General features: G+C 34.7%; 1 protein-coding gene across 1 annotated transcript in view; it reads left to right on the top strand.

Annotated features, from left to right (window-relative positions):
* RIT2 (Ras like without CAAX 2) overlaps positions 1 to 17,077 on the top strand; it is a 504,718-nt gene that overhangs the window by 182,340 nt on the left and 305,301 nt on the right. Inside the window, exon 3 of the mRNA XM_043976434.1 lies at positions 14,813 to 14,886. Coding sequence (XP_043832369.1) covers positions 14,813 to 14,886 — 74 coding nt within the window. The remainder of the gene's footprint in view (positions 1 to 14,812; positions 14,887 to 17,077) is intronic.

Consider the following 17,077-nt stretch of genomic DNA (forward strand, 5'->3'; position numbering starts at 1 on the left):
CAATTCCTCCCATGAAATTGGAATTCACTTGTTTGTCAATATATATAGCATCACAAAGAAGAATGGGAATGGATGAAAAAGTGAGGTGAAGGCAATTGAATACAGGGCCCATATATCATTTCTTGTGATGTTGTTACATGAATCATCCATGGATGCAGCATCTATACTGGGTAGATCACTCAGGTAGCCTCTCTAGATCTGCTTTTTGCTCAACTACTTACTCAACTATTTATTAATTATTTATTCAATCAATTGCTGAACCTCTTCTATGTTACTAGCGGTCATATACCTCAGAGTTCCCTCTATTGTTTGTCTTTAATTCCTTTTAGCCAAAGTGGCAACTACTGAGCTAGTAGCTATACTGTGAAATAACATATTTAATATTCTCTTTCAAAAGGTAATAAGTAATTTCCTAGTAAGAGCTATGTGCTTCTATAGCTGCCAATCCTTTATACTCCCAAGAGACATACTCTTTGGGAGTGCTTCCCATCTCAACTGGCTACAGAGCTTAAAGCCTGGAATGTTTTTTTCAGGGCAATAAGGGTTAAGTGACTTGCCCAGGGTCACATAGCTAGTAAGTCTCAAATGTCTGAGGCCAGATTTGAAAGGTCTTCCTGAATACAGCAATACCTTCTTTATCCACTGTGCCACCTTGTTGCCCCCTACAGCCTGGCTTTTTAAAGGGAATATAGCACACAGCCAATTTTCACATAGGCAATGGAAGAATTAATTTCTAGATGAATGAGGAGAATTTCTTCATATTTTGTAAATGGGTAATAAAATTAAATTCTATTTTATATGTTGCATAATGTATTGCCCTTGTAGTTTGTGACAATGTATAGAAAACTGGATCATAGGGAGGCATGAAAAGCTATCACTAGAATTTCCTCCACCTACCCTCCAAGGAAAAGATTCGTTTCTGAAGAAGAGAAGCAAGAGATTTCCACCAGAGGCTAGCCACAAAGATTTCCTCAGAGAAAGGAAAGTAAGCTAGAGATTTATGTCATCTTTCTTAAATGCTGTGAGTCTAAAAGAAATAATTTTAAGTTTCTAATCACTATCCTTTAAAGGGGAAGGAATGCCTAAAACTATATATCCAAAATTTGATTCCTTGCTCACCAAATGCAACTTACAAAAAGCCCACATGTAGTCAATGGCAAACCTATTTATTCCAAAATCAAAACTATTTATAACAACTGATAGCAAACAGGAATAAAAGAATGTATGGGAGGAGACTAAAGGAGACAGTGACAATACACATAATGAATGAGCTTTTTCATTGGGAGTCAGCTACCTTATCTCAACCTGGAGAAATACCTACAGAACTTACCCAAGGCAAAATTCCCCAAAGTATTTTGTGTGGCAAGCAGGGAATAGGGAAATGGTTGAAGTGCAGTAATCTTTATATATTTATCAAGTTGCTACCATGTTCTTTACCACTCTTGAGGGACCATTCCTTGAAGAAAAATCTGCAACCAACTTTTTTTTCAAGCCTTTTTCAAGGTTGTCAGAAGATCAGGATCTTTCTTCTTCCAAATTTTCAGCAACTCCTTTCCCTCACACTGGTAGGAACAGCAATGAGTAATACATCTTCAGCAAAGCAAATGGGCTTTAAACCTGGTTACATACACACACGCACATGCACCCCCCACACACACATATATGGTTACATATATATGGTTACAACTATATGTATATATACACATGTATATACACAGAAATATGTGTTTATATATGTATATACATACAAATATATACATATATACACACATATGTATGTATGTATGTATGTATATATATGATATTGATATGTTTCGTCTTTCTTACCTGCTTTTACTTTCAAAAATAATATTAACTGGGCTCAGAAAGATGGAATCAATTATCAGGTATATCCAAATCAACTGTCCCATTTATCAAGTACATAAAAATAGCTAAAAAATCATTTCAGGAGGAAGGAACACCAATAATTGGTAAAATCTATAAAGGCCTTTTGAAGGAAATGGTACTTCGGCTGAACTTTGAATCAATTTGGCTGAATTGCTAGCAAGGTTTTTACTGTAAAACAAGTGGCTTGCAAATTGCATCTTAAGCCTTGAAGGGAAGATAAAAAATCTTCATTGTATCCCACTAGTGCAGATGCCACTAGAATAAGCAATTAAAGCAATAAAATTTACTGCTGTAAGGCTGCTGCCATAAGCAATTTATACCTTCAAACATTAATGTAATCTGGATTCCACTGTTCTTCACCCCCTGAATTCTCCACCCCCAAAAGTCTTTAATTCCATTCCTACAATGAGAACGCAGAGAACCTTATTTTATACACAATTATTTTAAATGACCCTCTCCCAAATCCTACTGCAGAAACTTATCTTGAATTGTCAAAATAGAGTTAACTAAAACAAAGCAACTAGATGGGCTATGAGGTCTTTTTCATAGCTCTAAAGCTATGCTTCTATTCAAACATTTTCTATAGCTACAAAGTATTCAGATTATAGAGTATTCTTCATTTCAACCTATAATCCACAACTCTACCAGCTAAATATTTTTCAACAAACTGAAGTCAAGAATGATATTTGCATTGACTTGACGTCTTTCAATATTATTTTTCTTCATATAATTAAGTTAAATATGTATATCATTCTCTGGATGCTTCTTCATTTTCCTTCCATTTGTAAAAGTCTTTCCTAAATTCTTCTCAGTCTTCATATTTATTTCTTATCGCACAACTATATTCCTTTGTATTCACGAGCCACCTTTCATTCAGCTATTGCTCAATTACTGGGCACTTTCCCCACACCAAGTTTTATAAATATAAATATAATTTTGTAAATATTAATATAATTTTATGTATTGGGAATTTTATTATATCTTTATATCTGTGTCTATATCTTATCAACCTTTTCATTATACTAACATTTTTAAACCATTTAAACCATTTCACAATTTAAATCATTCATGTCATGTATCCCATAGCTCTTTCATCATTTAACATCATTTTTTTCAATCTGATGAGTGCAAGGAAACAGTTATTCTAATTTGATTTTTTTTCTCATAAATGATTCAGTTAATCCTTTCACATGGTTCTTGACAGTTTGAATTTTTCTTTTGAAAACCACCTCGTTCATACTTTTCTTTTTTCACTGTCAGGTAGGTGTTACAGTGTATAAAGCACTGGGCCTAGAGATAGGAAGCCTGAATTCATATTTGACCTCAGATACTTACTAGCTGGGTAACCATGCCGAAGTCACTTAGCCTCTCTTTCCTTATCTGCGAAATAGAAATAAAATAACGCCTACTTCCCTGAGTTGTTGTGAGGATCAAATGAGAAAATAATTTAAATCTTTTAGGACAGTGCCTGGCAAATGGATAATGCAATGTAAATGTTTATTATTATTATTATTATTATTATTATTATATAATTTATTTATTAAAGGAATAGCTATTCTTCTTATACATTTTATGAATTATCTTCATAATGAGGAAGAACACTAAAGTTTTTACCATTCAAGTTTGTAATTTCAGATTCATAGGGAACTAAAAATGAAAAAAAAATACTACTGATAAAGATATCAAAATAAATGTTGTGAATAGTTTTAAAAGTTTCCTGGTTCACTGAGATGTTAACTGCCTACCCATACTCACACATCCAGTATCTTTCAAGGGTGGAACATCCTTTTCCCCAGAATTTCCTGGGTCCAAGTCCAGATTTCCATGATTCTACATGAATATACTACTTTTCAAAGGTATCTGGTACAAACTTTTCTCCCCAATTAACTGATGTTTTTTCTTATTAAAGCTAAAAGAATTGTTGTTGTTTTTCTATTGAAGTTTTATTTTAATTTCATGTAATTTATACCATACTTTATTTTAGTGTTATATTGCTCTTTTTTCAAAGAATCCTGCCCTTGAAAATAATTCTTAAAGATAGATTTTTCTCTATTATTTAAGGATAAAGAGAGACTACAGTTACATCATTGCACATTTGGAATTAATTCCAAACTAATTTCAACCCACTGGTTTCCAGTAATTTTTTGTTATTGTTGTTAAAATGTCATACAGAGCGGAAAATATTTATGTGCCTTACAATTCCCGTTCAGTAATCATTAAAGATTTAGCCTCTCTATCTAAAAAATTAATTAGTTAATTATTTAAATTATAAAAGTATTTTATTATTTTCAAGTTACATGTAGAGATAGTTTTCTTTTTTTTTCCTTTCTTTTTTTGTTTTTTTTTTTTGTTGTTGTGGTTTTTTTTTTGTTTTTTTTTTTTTTTTTTGTGGGGCAATGAGGACTAAGTGACTTGCCCAGGGTCACACAGCTAGTAAGTGTCAAATGTCTGAGGCCAGATTTGAACTTGGGTCCTCCTAAATCCAAGGATGGTGCTTTATCCACTGAGCCACCTAGCTGCCCCTGTAGATAGTTTTCAACATTTGTTTTTATAAGATTTCTAATTTTTCTCCTTCCCCCCTCCCCAGGACAGCAAGTAATCTGATATAGGTTATATATGTGCAATCATATTAAACATATTTCTGCATTAGTCCTGCTGTGAAAGAAGAATTAGAGCAAAAAGTAAAAACATCAAAAAAGAAAAGCAACCACACCAAAAACAAAAGAAATAGTATGGTTCAATCTGCATCCATATTCCACAGTTGTTTTTTTGTTTGTTTGTTTGTTTGGTTTTTTTTTCTGGATTTGGAGAACATTTTCCATCGTGAGTCCTTTGGAACTATCTTGTACCATTGTATTGCTGAGAGGAAACAGTCTATCACATTTGATCAACACTTAATGATACTGTGTACAATGTTCTCCTGGTTCTGCTCATCTCATTAATCATCAGTTCATGCAAGTCCTTCCAGGTTTCTCTGAAATCTGCCTGCTTGTTTCTTACAGCACAATAGTGTTCCATTACATTCATATACCACAACTTGTTCAGCCATTTCCCAATTGATGGACATCCCCTCAATTTCCAATTTCTTGCCACCATAAAAAGAGCAGCTATAAATATTTTTGTACATGTGGATCCTTTTCCTTTTTTTATGATCTTTTTTGGGAAAAGACCTAATTGTGGTATTGCTGGGTCACAGCACAGCTTTATAGCTCTTTAGGCATAATTCCAAATTGCTCTCCAGAATGGTTGGATCAGTTTACACCTCTACCAACAATGCATTAGTGTTCCAATTTTTCCACAGCTTCTCCAATATTTATTATTTTCCTTTTTTTGTCATATTAGCCAATCTGATAGGTGTCAGGTGGTACCTCAGAGTTGTTTTAATTTGCATTTTTCTAAACATTAGTAATTTAAAGCATTTTTCTCATATGGCAATAGATAGCTTTGATTTCTTCATCAGAAAATTTCCTGTTCATATCTTTGGCCATTTCTCAATTGGGGAATGACTTGGATTCTTATAAATTTGATTTAGATCCCTATATATTTTAGAAATGAGGCCTTTATCAGAAGTACTAGCTATAAAAATTGTTTCCCAGCTTTCTGCCTCACTTTTAATTTTGGCTGCATTAGTCAATACATTTTTGCTTATATTCTATTCAAATCGTTCTTTATCATCATCACCATCATGACCATAATGATTATCTTATAACATCATCTTCATCATTATTCATATCATTCTCCTTATCCTTTTTGAATGAAGTTTATAGAATGAGTCCTGGGAAAAATTGCTGTCCAGATGTTATTCTATTATATTTAATATCCCGATATAATTAAAGAGATAGATAAAATATCTTTTTTATAATTGAATAAAATGTTAGTATGTAATTTTAGTTTCTCTACACTCTCTCTCACCATCTGAAAGATATATCCAGTAGCAAATAGGATGAGAGAAATTATATGTGTATCTCATCATGTTTTCACCTATCGTTTTTTTTTCAAACTATAGTGCATGACTGATTGTTTTCAAAAGTTTAGAAAACTTGAAAAGTTGTTTCATAAACACTTCTAAAGGAAAATGATGGCTTCTATCATCTAGCTAGGTACTGTGAGGAACAAGTTCAAACCCCACTTCCATTGTTCATAAAATTACCAGTCTGGAAGAGAAAAGAATTCTTTTGGATAATAAAATACCCAGAGAATATGAAGGATTTTGATAATAATCTTTTGGCATCTTCATGTGTGGCTAGGGAATTGTGGTTTGGGTGAACACTTAGTTTCACTTTGATTATATTTAGCAAGCATTGTACAAGACAGTGCTAGTCACAGAGGAGACAAAGTTAAAAAAAATAATTTCTGCTGTCATAGAGTTTATTGATATATATGATGTTAGATTTCACTGGACTTGTCAGCAGAAGAATAACCAAGAATATTTCATCTAAACTTGAAAGAAATACACAAATGACTAAATGTTGCAATGTGAAGCACCTCATTTAAGAAAAAAAATACTCTTCACTCCACCAACTTTCCTTAAAGTTCTTTGCCCTTAATTCAAGTCCATGGCAAAGAATGGAATGAAAAAACCCTAGAAAGATCCTATTCAAGACTGTGGGTCGGGGCAGCTAGGTGGCACAGTGGGTAGAGCACCGGCTCTGGAGTCAGGAGTACCTGAGTTCAAATCTGGCCTCAGACACTTAACACTTACTAGCTGTGTGACCCTGGGCAAGTCACTTAACCCCAGTTGCCTCACTTAAAAAAAAAAAAAAAAGACTGTGGGTCAGGAATTGTCTGCCATTGGTTTCACTATTAGTCTTTTATACTGTTGAAATAATATTCCCTTACTCATTCTTCTTTATTTTTTGTGAAGCAATTGGGGTTAAGTGACTTTCCCAGGGTCAAACAGCTAGTAAGTGTCAAGTGTCTGAGGCCGGGTTTGCACACAGGTCGTCCTCCTGACTCCAGAGCCAATGTTCTATCCATTTCATCATCTAGCTGCCCCCTTTACTCATTCTTTTGACACAGAAAATTGTATAACCTCTGCCTTAGTAACACTGATATTGGGTCTGTTTCTCAGGATGATCAAGTAAAAAGGATAATAGCATATATATTCTCAAATAGTTATAGCAGATCTTTTGGTGGTAAAGAACTGGAAATTGAGTGGATGCCTATTAATTGGGGAATGGCTAGAAAACTTGTGGTATATGATTGTGATGGAATACTATTTGCTGTAAGAAATGATAAGACAGTTGATTTTAGAAAAAAAACTTGGAAAGATTTGAAAGAAATAATGAAGTGAAACCAGCAGAACCAAAAGAACATCGCATACAATAACAGCAATATTGTCCAAAGAATAACTTTGAATGACTAAGATATTCTGAGTAATGTGGTTATTACATCAACTACAAAGGACCTATGAAGGAAGATATTATCTACCTCCAAAGAATAAATTGATGTATAAAAGAATATATTGTATGATTTCTTGTCTATATCTCTGTCAAACATTGGCCTTTTCTAGTGCAGGCTTGGGAGGGAGGGAGACGACTCAGAACTGAAAATATAAATATATAAATTTGAAAAAAAAAAAAAGGAAAGGAATGGAAGTGAATCCACTACTATGCACACTAAACAGTTGCCCTAAATTTCCAGAATTATGTCTGATGATGATGATGAAAAGTGCTAAGATGAACTCACTTTTTGTTTCTAAACAATTTACATTAAGTACATGAAGGCTTTGTCTGATTCCATCAGAAACTTTTCATATAAATGTAAATGTGTATATGTGTATGAATATGTGCATGTATATGTGTACAAGTGTATATACACATGCATATACACATACATACACACATGCATACCTACAGATAAATATACATACACACATACACATGTGTATATACATATAGATGTGCTGTGTATGTTTGTGTCATGTATATACATATATGTAAATATATGTGTATCTTCAGTTAAAATTAACATGAACTCAAATAAGAAATCAGAGGAGCTCTAACTTGGATTAATCAGTATATCACTGTTCTCAGAAGGCTGTCCTTTGGATTCTAATATATAATACTCACAAATTAATATCATGCATGCATTATTTTTATGATAATTATGCTTTTAGAAGAAATTCTATACTAATGTCTCATTTGGGTCCTCAAGGAAACAGTCCAATAAAGTAAGATTCCTTTCCATTGAATAACTGGTGAATTAAAATAAAAACTGTGATGTAGAACATCAATATGGCAACCACGTGTATCCCAAGCATGGAAGTAAGCCCCAAGTCTTCCCCATTTTTCTTCTTTCCTGGGCTAGGGTAGACTTTGTTTTTTTTTTCTCTTTTACATACTTTGCCAGGTTGGAATCGTATCCCCAGATGGCAAACAATGGTGTTTAGAATTCAAATTATCTTTCAAGGCCCTGTGTATAACCTTTGTGTGGAACCCACTACTGTACCTACTGATAGTCAACCAGTGATATTCTGGTGTACACAAAATCAACCACAGTGATCATTTACTAGAACATGAAATGTTCTTTTAAAAAATGCTATTTGGGGCAGCTAGATGGCGCAGTGGATAGAGCACTGGCCCTGGAGTCAGGAGTACCTGAGTTCAAATCCGGCCTCAGACACTTAACACTTACTAGTTGTGTGACCCTGGGCAAGTCACTTAACCCCAATTGCCTCACTTAAAAAAAAATGCTATTTCGTTGTATGAAACTGATCAAAAATTTGAAAAAAAATGTACTGTTTATTCAATAGAGGATAAGGGCAGACATAAAGGTAAAAGGTCTACACCATGTATTTATCACCTGCTGAGGGAAAATATAAAACACACACAACACACACAAACACTTCTCTGCTATCTGTTCCCCATCTGCTCTTTTCATTTCTTCTGTTAGACTATGATGTTTGTCTATTACTGTTGGGTTGATGAAGTTTATTGTTGTTGTTCAGTCATATTTGACTCTTCCTGAGCCCCTGAATTATTGTATGCGAATGCTGTCCATGGAGTTTTGTTGTCAAAGATACTGGAGTAACTTGCCATCTTATTCTCCAGTGAATTAAGACAAATAGAGGTTTAGTGACTTGACCAGGGTCACACAGCTAGTTTCTGAGATCAGATTTGAATTCAGGTCTTCTGACATGTGTAGTTGCAAGGTATTGAGAAAGTATTATGTTCTTTCAGTAACAAAACAGTTTCTTTAAATTAGAAAATTGCCAAATCCCTTAGATCTACAAAGCCCAAAGCTCTGAGGAACTTTTCTGGATCATCCTGTAGATAACAGGGCTACGTAACCTTTCCCCGGTCAGTTTTTGAAATAGCAGAGAAGTTTGTTTTATCCAATCAGCTTTAAGTAAAACCATCTCTTCTCATTTAAAACCTGTTTTCCCTCTCTCTTCTTCTCATACCAGGGAGGAGGGAGAGTTGTGTCTTAAAAGGTTTGCCTCATGTCTATCACTAGCTGAAAACCCTGCTTTTTTTTTTTTAAATGAACCAGGTCCCAACAAACTAATTCCTTTCTTCTAGTCAGTAGTGTTCCCAGGAAAACAATTACAGATCCTACCTATCAGCTTTGACCATCACCTGTTAGCTTTTATATTCTATCATATAGATAGCAAATCTTATCACTTGTCCCAAATCCTGTAGACTTTCCTCTCATGCTTCTGTTTTCATCTGGTCATCTCCTATGTCTCTTATCCCTTTATTTCTAATGCATAAAATCTGACCCTCTCTTTATCATTGACCCATTTTTGGTATTAAACTCAAAATACTATCTTTATTTCATATATGACAATGACCTTTTTATTAGTCTTTTCATAGTCTTTATGTGACTATTCAGCATAGCTTATCAAGTATGATTTCTAAAATTATAGATATGAATATATGTGCAATGCACACAAATGTGTTTGAGCCTTTCTGTGTATTATACTGATGGAACACACTATTCTGTAGCCATCTTTTCCTCTAAAAATCTTTGGTCCTCAAGTGTGTCCTCTTAGCAAACTTACCTCAGGGAATTTCATCTTAAATCCTTAAAACTGTGTTTCTTCTCAAACATATTTGTCTGAGGACAATTTCTTATCAAGCTGATTTGATCAATATGGGAGAAACGGGTTGGAAGTGGTCATTCTGTATTGTTCTTTTCAAGGTAGGGAATGAATGTGATTTGTGTTTTTTATTTGGGTGTGATTTCTTCATAGAAATGCTGATTCTGCACATTTCAGAAAGCAATATGGGGGCAGCTAGGTGGCACAGTGGATAGAGCACCAGCCCTGGAGTCAGGAGGACCTGAGTTCAAATCCAGCCTCAGACGCTTAACACTTACTAGCTGTGTGACTCTGGGCAAGTCACTTAACCCCAATTGCCTCACCAAAAAAAAAAAAAAGAAGAAAAGAAAGCAATATAGCCATATATGAAAGGAGCAGTACCTTGAATATGAATTTAGTATGTGTGGAAATTGATTATTGCATATAGAAATAGAGTACTAATAAGACAGATACCTGCAAAAAAAGGGAGCTAGATTTTTTTTAACACTCTCAAATCTCAATAAAATAGCAAAGAAACTAGAAATAAGAAAAAGACTTCTAAACTGTGAGGAATGTGTTTCACAAAGCATGAGCCCTAAGGCCAACATCTATTTCTAAAAGAGAGACTCTTAGGATTTCACTCAAGATATATTTGCTCTTTACACACAATTTTAAGAAGTTCAGTCTCCTGGATTCTTTATAGAAAAAAATAGGAGCAACAAACTAAAAGATTCCAGAAAGAAAACAGGGCTCGTTCTTCTAATTAACAGCAACAAAAAGGGATAGTTGATAGTACGGCAATGATATGAGAGAGAAGAAAACTATAAAAATAAACATAAGGACTTAAGATAAAACAGTTTAGAAAAATTTATTATAGAGAAAAGAATGTTTCAATTCTTTAAAAGGCCAGAGGGCATTATTATTATTACCCTTTTCTATAACGCTTGAAGAGTTTAGGCAAAAATGAAGAATAGTTATACTTTCTCCTTTTGGCTTCCACCCTTGAAATGTAGATGTTACTGGCTCTATATAGTTGTTCTCTTTATCCTCACAGTATTCCAAACCTATTCTCTAGATTCAATTGTTGACTTCACTCTAAGCAAAAGTTTTACCAATACCTACCTGGGGGTAGAATGGGAAACAATGGATAACCAAAAATGATCAATCAGCTTAGCATCCTACTAGACAAAATATCAAATAAATTGCATTCACCTAAGGGCAAAAGACCTGTACCATAGTTAACACACTGAAATTTTTATTACATTGAATAAATCAAGATTTTTATCTTTCATATCACTCTCCTCGGTAACCAGATTTAGCAACATTTCATTTTCTCCTATATACCATCACCACTCACTGTTCCTCTCCTTTGCAATTCCTCAGTTACAAAAAATGATGCACACTTACCAAATGTTAGAAATGCTCAAATTTTTCTAATCTGTCAATGACATCCAAATTAAACTAAGAATTTTTAAAGACTTAAAGATCAGAAAAATATATGCTATTTCAGACAGCAAAAAGTAGGGACAAGGCCTAGCCACTTCAGTGCTTGATACTTCTTTTCCCCAACCGTCATTATCAGATGTACCTTCTCCATTCTCTCTCTCTCTCTCTCTCTCTCTCTCTCTCTCTCTCTCTCTCTCTCTCTCTCTCTCTCTCTCTCTCTCTCTCTCATCTTCCCCACTGCTTCCTTCTATATCTCCTTATAAGAAATCCATTCTAGGCCACAAAATTTAATCTCCCATCATTAGGTTTCTCCACATCAGAGAAATGATATCATTAGGTATATCACATTTTATAGTTAATGCCCAAATTCATTCTATTGAAACTTAAGGAAGAGTATATTGGGAAATGAACAGATTATAGTTAAAAGAGCATGGGGGGGCAGCTAGGTGATGCTGTGGACAAAGCACTGGCCTTGGATTTAGGAGGACCTGAGTTCAAATCCAGCCTCAGACACTTGACACTTAACTAGCTGTGTGACCCTGGGTAAGTCACTTAACCCTCATTGCCCTGCAAGAAAAAAGAAAGAAAGAAAGAAAGAAAGAAAGAAAGAAAGAAAGAAAGAAAGAGCATAGGATTTGAGAGATGCTAGTTTTAAATGTTTTTATTTTTTATATGGTTGTATGTACATGTACATCTATGTGTAAATGTCATATACACATGCATACACATGCATATATATACATTTGTACATATGTGTGTTGTGGGTATGCATGTATGTGTATGTGTGTATATATGTGTATGTTTGTATATGTATGTGTGTATATAGATGTATATGTATGTGTATGTGTATGTGTGTTGTATATATTTGTTTGTATATATATAGGCTTAAAATTACTTTGGGGCACAAAAAACGTTAAGCGATTTTCACAAGGACACAAAACCAGCATGGATCACATTTCCTATGGAAGACATAAAGAAACAATAGCTCCTTTTCCAACAAGAATATAATTCTGAAGAATATTATATCAATATTTCTACTACAGTTTTGGTGGGTTGTCCTTTCTCGAAGAGGACCAAAATGATATCACTTTGCTCGAGTCAAGTTACAATGAGTCTGACTGTAACTGATCTGACCACTGTGAGCTGAGAATGCTCTGCCTCAGGTCTGACACAAATAGTCCATGTGAACATCTGTAGTGGATTCTCTAAATTTGTTCATTTCGCATTTCTTTTGAGTTGCTTCATTTTTTTTTTTAATAGAGTACAGCAACTTCTCTGATGAGGGCACTCCATGCTGGACAGTCCTCTGTCTCCCATATCATGCAATCAATTCCAAAGCTCTTCAGATACACCTTGAGGGCATTCTTTTATCTCTTCTTCTGACTAAGATGTGAGCACTTGCCTTGTGTGCACTCTCCATAAAATAGCCTTTTAGGCAAACATACATTGTACATTCTAACTCCTGGACAGAAGAAGAGATTCCATCAGGGAAAGTATTTGGGAGCAAATAGTTGGGTCTTAATGGATAGGAAAGATGAAGTTTAAAGGAGAGAACAATAGAACCTGTGTTTGAATATTGCCATTAAAAATTTATAGCAGTATGATCATAGACAAGTCTCTTAGGTTCTCTGAGCTTTAATTTCCTGATATGTGGAACACCTAAAATATCTTTTAGCACACAGTATTGCGGTGAAAATAAAATATGATATGGTAATGTATTTTGCAAGCCTTAGAGTTCAGTAAAAATGTCTGTTATTGTATTTCTTGTCATATTTAATGTTGGTCCTATAAATTATAGGCTTTCTTTACCTTTTTGTGTCTTCGACACCTCTGAAAGTTTAATATTTTAAAAATCATAACTGACTGAAATGCTAAATATAAATAACTAGAGATTAACAAAATAAAGACAATTTTCCCCATCTGAGTTTACATTTCCCCTTAAATCTATCCATGGCTGCTGTGGACTCCAGCTTAAGAATCTTTACTATATGCAGAGAAAAGAGTCTGAACAATATCCTGAAAGTAAAAGCATCCTATGGATTCTGGAAACGGGAAATATTCCACAATGACTAAATTAAAGCAACCTGAAAAGGAGTTATATGAAATAAGACAAACTGAAATCAGATTATGGAGACACTTAAATCTCAAGCTAAGCAATACAGAATTTATTCTGTTGACAATGGAGAACATTTTTGAGTGGGATGCACAGTCAGACTTCAATCTGTCCACTATGCTTGACTAAGGATAAATTAGAAGGGGAGGTACTATATTTGTGAATTCTCCAAAGTAGGATTGTGGTGAGTTGTCAAAATTCCACATTAAAATAATAGCAATAGGGGGCAGCTTGGTGGTGCAGTGGATAAAGCACTGGCCTTGGATTCAGGAGGACCTGAGTTCAAATCCAGCCTCAGACACTTGACACTTAACTAGCTGTGTGACCCTGGGCAAGTCACTTAACCCTCATTGCCCTGCAAAAGAAAATAATAGTAATAGGAATAAACCTTTTGAGGAAATAGAAAGTTTTTGAGAACAAACACATTTTAGGGCTTTATCTTTCTCTAGCTATTTTGTGTTATCATTTTGCGTCATTTAATATTTGTACTTTTGAAACTCAATTTAAAGAATACAGTACAGAATACTTCTGTCTTTTAAGAGAATTTTAGACCTCTTTTTGTTTTTAAAAATCGATTTAATTGGAAGGATACATGAGAGAATAGATACAGACAATTTGCTGTCTTTAATTGTTTCAATTCTCTCTGCAATACCGTCCCTGTGAGAAAACTGTCTGAATCAAGACAAGATCTCTCCTCTCCCTTTCACAAGATAATGAGGATAAGACATTTTTAGTACTAGTCCCTGTGCTTCTTTCCATACCTGTTCCAAAATGGAGAGGCTACCTCTGGCTCTGTGATTGTGCTGATTAAGGGCCTTTGTCTCTCAGGGTCTGGAAGCACTTGACTTCACCTCATGCCCCACTTCACAAGTCAGATGGTGCATTAATCAACCACAGTACATTGTCTGCTGTGTTTTGTTGTTTAATTAAAAACCACAGAGTTCATCCCTAATTCTATGTCCTGTCAAAATATTGTCCTTTATCATTCCCCATTTGAGCCAAATGTGAGAAACAAGTGATGTGACTATATGAAATATAAAGAATAGAGAGAAGACTTCACAAATATAATTGTCCATTTCCTATATGCATTTTGATAGATTATGAATAAATAGACTTTTCCTAATGATCAGCTGTTTAGTTGTAGATATCACAATGATTTATTAAGTTGGATCAATTGAGATTTTGGAGCATAAGTATTATCAACAGTAGATGATATAGACAGTTACTTCAAGAATTCGTTACTTTAGACGTCCAATATAAAATGAGAATACTCTGAAAACACGTAACAGATATATCTTTTAACTGATTATTTTTACATGTTGATGTTACATTTTGTCTTTCAGAAGATGCTTATAAGACCCAGGTTCGGATTGATGATGAGCCTGCATATCTAGATATTTTGGATACTGCTGGACAGGTAAATAATATCTTCAGACTGGCCTTTTATTTTTCAAGGGCAAAGAAAACTTTAACCTCCAATATATAGTTTATAGGGTTGGAAATGGATTTACTAAGTCGATCATAGGAAGAGTGATTGAATTCTTTCTGGCTTGTTTGAGTATTTTTGTTTTGTTTTGTTTTGGGGTGTGTGTGTGTGTGTGTGTGTGTGTGTGTTTTGGGGGGTTGACCTAGAGGTTATGGAGTTTGGCCATGATATTACTCAGAGTTTTTTGGGGGGTTTTCTGTCAATAGATGATTTTGCATATTTTTCCATTTCACTTTGCCCTATGGTTCTAAAAGAGCTGGTCAGCTTTTTTTTTTTTAATTTCCAGAAATATGGTACCTAGAATTTTGTTTTTCATCATGGCTTTTAGGCTCAAACATACTCAAATAATTTCTCTTTAATTTGTTTTCCAGTTCAGTTGATATTTCCTCTAAGATACCTGATATTTAATTTTATTTTTCAATATTTTGATTTCAATTCAATATTTCTTGTTGTTTCATATATTCCTACTTGATCCATTTTTATTTTCAGGGAGTCTGTTGCTTTAGTAAGGTTTGTATCTCCTATCAGTCTATCATTTCCCTTTTGAATTCTAACTTTCTTAGCTTTCACCTCCCCGCCTTTTTTTCAAATGCCTGACTTGGTTTGGGGTCTGAGCAACATGCATAGGCATTATCCTTGCCATAATTCCAGCAGCCAGCTGCTTGAACCAGCCTCTTTCAGCCATCTAGAAAACTCTGTGACTTTGGAGTATCAAAAAGCAGGGTTCCAGGGGGTAACTAGGTGGCACAGTGGATAAAGCACTGGCCCTGGATTCAGGAGTACCTAAGTTCAAATCTGGTCTCAGATACTTGACATATACTAGCTGTGTGACCCTGGGCAAGTCACTTAACCCCCATTGCCCCCAAAACAAACAAACAAACAAAAAACAAAACAAAAAAACAGGGTTCCCTTCTATGTGAGATTCCTGCTCTGGTAATTCCTCTTTAGCTGTAGATAGTCCTGAAGGCTACAACAGAGAACCTGCTCCACTGCTGGAATCTGAACCTCATAGTTGCATGCTTCTGAACTTGCTCCATGCTTGCTCCATAGGCTTGGGTCCTAAAGAGTCCTCACCTTCATCTCCAGTTCTAGGTCAAGCTTCCCATCTATTACCCTTAATTTAACCCAGAATTGGGTAATGAATGACAGCTGCCAGTTAACGGATATTCCTGTACACTATAGAAAATAAATCCTTTTTGTATGGGTCTGGGACTATTGCCTCCCTTGGTGCATACCCTTTTACCTCTTTCAGTTCCTGCTCTAGAATTCTCCTTATAGCTTTTGTATGAATCCCATCTGCAGTGTTCACAATATTTTCCATCCATATCTTTATCTAGACCTGAGATGGAGAGAAGGGAACACTTTGTTTTTTTCCCCCTTAGATTTTACAATCAGTACTACGTCTGGTGCATTTTTCAAGGTTTTCTGGAGATATTGAAGAGCAGAGCTCAGCCATAGTGGTTGTACCCAGCAACATCTTAGCTCTGCTTAGTGTACGTATTTTAGGAGAACAATCTTGTTAACCGAAAAGAAAAAAAATCTAACAAACAAGAGTTCGTAGGACTGTGGGCTCCATGACAGATAGAGGAGCAGATGGGAAAGTGTACAAGTTTCTGTAATTCATTGTCCTAGATTCCTACTGGAAATAGTGCATACTTAGCAATGATTTTACAAAGCAACCAACTAAAATGATCTTCTAACCCTACCTTGAACTACTCATGTCCTCAAACCCCACACCCCAAAAAAAACAACTATCTGGTTCTGCACACAAAGACATAAAATTGCTTTATGTTGTGAAACTACAAGCCTAATAAATAATCAAATTTTGTTTATTAACTTGGTTTTCTTTACATTACATGTGTTGTCAGGGAAGGAGAAGGAAAATAACTGAGAAGAAATAGATGCAGCCCTCTCATTTAAAATTTTTTAATATTCATTGTCTTTTAAATGAAGGATACTGCAAAGAATTTAAGCTTTTAGATATTTCTCATAATTGTTACTATTTTCATTGTGTTTTCTTATGTCCAAATCTGTGTCTTCCTTTTTAGCCATTCTACTCCCTACTTGGCAATGGCTAACTTGTCATTACAATTACTTTCCTTCTGGTTTGATACTTCTAATT

This window comes from Dromiciops gliroides, chromosome 1 (genome assembly GCF_019393635.1).
Source record: "Dromiciops gliroides isolate mDroGli1 chromosome 1, mDroGli1.pri, whole genome shotgun sequence".
Taxonomy (NCBI): domain Eukaryota; kingdom Metazoa; phylum Chordata; class Mammalia; order Microbiotheria; family Microbiotheriidae; genus Dromiciops; species Dromiciops gliroides.